We start from the raw sequence: 3,908 nt of genomic DNA on the forward strand, positions 1-3,908 counted from the left end.
ATCAAACTATTTAGACAAATAGTTTTTATTTTGTGTAAAACCTTCTGTACTTCTTTGATAATGTTGTATGACCTGATTTAACCTCAATGTGTTTGGATATTGATTATACCTCTGAGCTGATAGCAGTGTTTCATAAGTTTGAAGAGCCGGACTCAAAGCTGATAAAAAGCTGACTCATGACACAGTATTATATAACAAACGGACTTCTTTAGTGTGGATGTTCCAGACACAGCCACTGTTTTGGGAAATACCTAGTCTACTTTGATTATTCATAAAAATGAATGTGGTGGGTTTTTCAGTATGCATGTTTTAAAAATAAGCTGTGCTTGAAAGTTATTTGGCAGATCATTAACTGACCAGAGCAATTACATTTTGCTTCATGCTTCGAAAGTTGCAGGTCATAGTGAACATGTTACCGAGCCACTTTAACTGTTTAATATATGATTATGGACCTGCTGGGATTAATAATTAAAAGGTGGAGGCACTCATCTCATTCACTCCAAATATTTAAGTTGACAGAAGTGAACCAGAAAAACAACGAAAAGAAGCCTATTAATCAGACGTTACAAACAATTTAACTCAAGCAGCATAGGCTAATATTGTTCTTTTATTTTTTTCAATGTGTATTTTATTTTGTTTGGAATTACTTAAATGTAATGGAAATGTAATATTTGTGTTACCCAGTAAGTCCCTAGTGCACAGTTTTACTGCTGTATGATTATTAACTAGTCAGTATTCTAGTATTGGCTACTAGAAATTATTGCAAATACCAGTTCCAATTTGATTACTTTATATCAAGACTGGACTAAATGATTACGTACTCATTTGTTTTTGTTTGTCAGTCCATGCAGCATTGACAATATTCAAATAATCTTGGTATTCTAAATTTAAAATAACTCATTTTGTCAGATGGAGATGCCACCTCGACCAACACTGTTTGACTTCCATGGAGTCTCCATGATCAAATACTTCACTGACAACTGGGACAACGTACAGAACTTCAAAGCGAGACCAGATGACATCCTTATAGCTACCTATCCTAAAGCAGGTGGGGTTGTGTGTGTAAGAATATGTGGCATCATAGTTATACTTTTAATCATGTTATATTGAGTAATTCCATGGATTGATAGGTTACCTGCATTGAGCCCACTGAACAGAATATATTCCTGTAATCTCAGGAACCACATGGGTGTGTTACATCCTGGATCTTCTGTATTTTGGGCAGACTTGTCCAGAGCGTCAGGCGTCCGTTCCTCTTCACGAGAGAGTGCCATTTCTGGAGATCACCATACCTTCTCAACCCGCAGGTTGAATCATGTGGTCACAATCACTTAGATGTCTTACATATTACATTGTAAAAAAAAAAAAAGAAGCAGATGTCACTGGATTGGTGAACTTTGCCTCCATAATCTCTTCATTATGACTGTTGTGTGTATTTGACCACAGTGAGTGAGATTTATTCTACAGATACTGTACAAAGTCCGGAAACAGGATTGGTCTGCCTGAGATCAGTTTCGTTTTGCATACATGCACTCAGTCATATGTGATATGTAAGGGATAATGTACAGTGAGCTGCCCATGGCAGGATGCTTATTACACAGCTACTTACAAAAGAAATCAGTAATTTGTAGAATTACATAATTGACCAATCAGAATTGAATATTCAATAAAACCCTGTAAATGTGCACATGTTTTTTAACCAGTCTGCCATATCAACTGAAAGGGTGATAATGTTTCTGGCCACTGTAGGGCAGTAAAAACAAGTTGTGAAAAATGATTTATTTTATACATCCAGCTGTTATAGAGCATCATTATTATTGATTTGTCATTGTAATTATTGGCCACCTGGTGAATGTAAGTCTAATATTCAGTCTCTATTAATCACTGTAATCAGTCAGTGACTAATGCTTCTCTTTTCAAAGGTACAGACCTGGCAGACCATCTTTCCACAACTCCACGTCTCATTAAAACTCATCTACCAGTCAGAACTGCAGGGTAAAAGCCGGTGAAATATGTGAGTTTTTATTAACCCCACTTAATATGATGCAAATTATAATTGACTGTTTTCTATTTGTGCAGATAATCTATGTGGCTCGTAACGCAAAAGATAATGCAGTGTCCTATTTCCACTTTAACTGCATGAACTATGGCCAGCCAGAACCAGGGGACTGGAGCACCTTTCTGCAGAATTTCATGGAGGGAAAGAGTGAGTTCAGAGTAATTACTGTAGAGTAAGCATTATATAATTTAATTTCCTACATGTCTCCTCATTTATTATTCTGTGGCTTCAGTGGTGTTTGGATCGTGGTATGACCATGTGAACGGCTGGTGGCAGAAGAAACAGACCTATTCAAAGCTTCACTACATGTTCTATGAGGATCTGATTGAGGTGAGCTGATGTATGTTAGTATGTGTGTTACTTTCTTGTGGAAGGTTAGATAATAAGATGTATACCACTCTCATGTTTATATGAAGCTAAAATCAGAAGAGGTTTAACATTGCTTACCATAAGGGCTGGAAAAAAACAGACCGAGAGTCTTGCAGCAGAGACTCCAGAAAATAACTGCCATTGTTGTGTATGAATGTGCTAAAAGAGCGTGTCCACTGAAAGTGCTCATGTTTTTGGTGAAGGGTGAACTGAATATATCCGTTTGCAACGAATGAACGTGAAAAAAGGTACGATGAAAAATGTCTACTGACAACCAAAATCTGCTCAAACTGCTTATCTTGATTTTATTAAATTAAATTAAATTAAATTAAATTAAATTAATGATTTTCTCTGTTTCTCCAGGGAAAGTCGGTGACTGGAAGAACCATTTTACTGTGGCCCAGAAGGAAGAGTTTGATGAAGACTACAGGCGGAAAATGAAGAATCCTTCACTGCGGTTCCGTACTGAAGTTTAGAGGCTTGTGAATAGTGAGGAGTCATAATGACAAGAATTTGATGTTAGATTGTTAGTCAGATATTTGACATTAATCACGACCATCAAAGTGTAGAGCATCTGTTTGTTCTATGCTGCAGAACTGTTTGTTGGACAAACAATTTTTGTTTTTCTCTGTGAGGTTCCTATAAAATTAAATACAATAAAGGATTTATAACTATAAAACTAGATGACTTAAGGCATCCACTGGCAATTGACCATTTTCAAAGGCATCCCTTGACCTCTGACCTCAAGATATCTGAATGAAAATAGGTTCTATGGGTACCCCCAAGTCTCCCATTTGCAGATATTTCCACTTTATGATAATCCCATTTTGTTTTGAGCAAAAAACACAGCTTTTTTTTTTCTTAAATGTCTTATACACAAGTCGCCTAGTGTACTTTAATATTTCTGTATACTGGGGTCCCTGAACAGTGTTGGAATTGCAGAAACAGGGAATGACTTGAAAGCTGAAACACATTCTTCATGCCACCCCTGCACAAATCAGTGCCCCACCAAAGTCTGGACATGCCCCTGGACACAAGACAGTTTGGGATTAATTTGTTGCCTGTAAAAGCTGCATTTACAGGCAATCTTTTGTGTGTGTGTGATTTTGTAGATTTGCTATATTTCAAAATATGCTCAAAACATGGAATATGGAGCCCAGAACACATTTATTAATGGACAGTCTGATTATTTGCTTATTTAGACAATCTAAAAATTGCATGTGAATATTTTTTTATACACTTGCATACCTGTTTTCTTTCCCAGTTTCTTTGGATTCAAAACTTTTTGTTTTTAATTAAATTGTTTTAAGATGGCAAGCTGAAATAATTTTCTGAGACAATTTAACTACACTATCTACAACTGACAGTTAACAATACTGTTTGAATCCATTTCACAAAAATCAGACTGTTACAGTTGTTCAAACACATTGATCACATGTTTTGTCTTGAGTCTTTAATGTGTTTTTTTTTTCATCTTTTT

General features: G+C 36.0%; 1 protein-coding gene across 1 annotated transcript; it reads left to right on the plus strand.

Annotated features, from left to right (window-relative positions):
• The first annotated feature begins 249 nt into the window (after positions 1-249).
• Positions 250-3,695, plus strand: LOC127377243 (cytosolic sulfotransferase 3-like). The gene is made up of 8 exons (XM_051424964.1): positions 250-286; positions 910-1,048; positions 1,179-1,307; positions 1,923-1,993; positions 2,080-2,206; positions 2,292-2,389; positions 2,643-2,676; positions 2,792-3,695. The coding sequence occupies exons 1-8, from the start codon at positions 278-280 to the stop codon at positions 2,902-2,904; spliced, it is 720 nt and encodes a 239-aa protein (XP_051280924.1). The 5' UTR covers positions 250-277; the 3' UTR covers positions 2,905-3,695.
• Positions 3,696-3,908: the final 213 nt, after the last annotated feature.

Source organism: Dicentrarchus labrax, unplaced genomic scaffold (genome assembly GCF_905237075.1).
Source record: "Dicentrarchus labrax unplaced genomic scaffold, dlabrax2021, whole genome shotgun sequence".
Lineage (NCBI taxonomy): Eukaryota > Metazoa > Chordata > Actinopteri > Moronidae > Dicentrarchus > Dicentrarchus labrax.

Coding starts and splice junctions, on each gene's coding strand:
- LOC127377243 (XM_051424964.1), top strand. Junction 2,207..2,291: donor GAATTTCATGGAGGGAAAGA/GTGAGTTCAGAG, acceptor CTGTGGCTTCAG/TGGTGTTTGGATCGTGGTAT. Junction 2,390..2,642: donor TCTATGAGGATCTGATTGAG/GTGAGCTGATGT, acceptor GGGTGAACTGAA/TATATCCGTTTGCAACGAAT.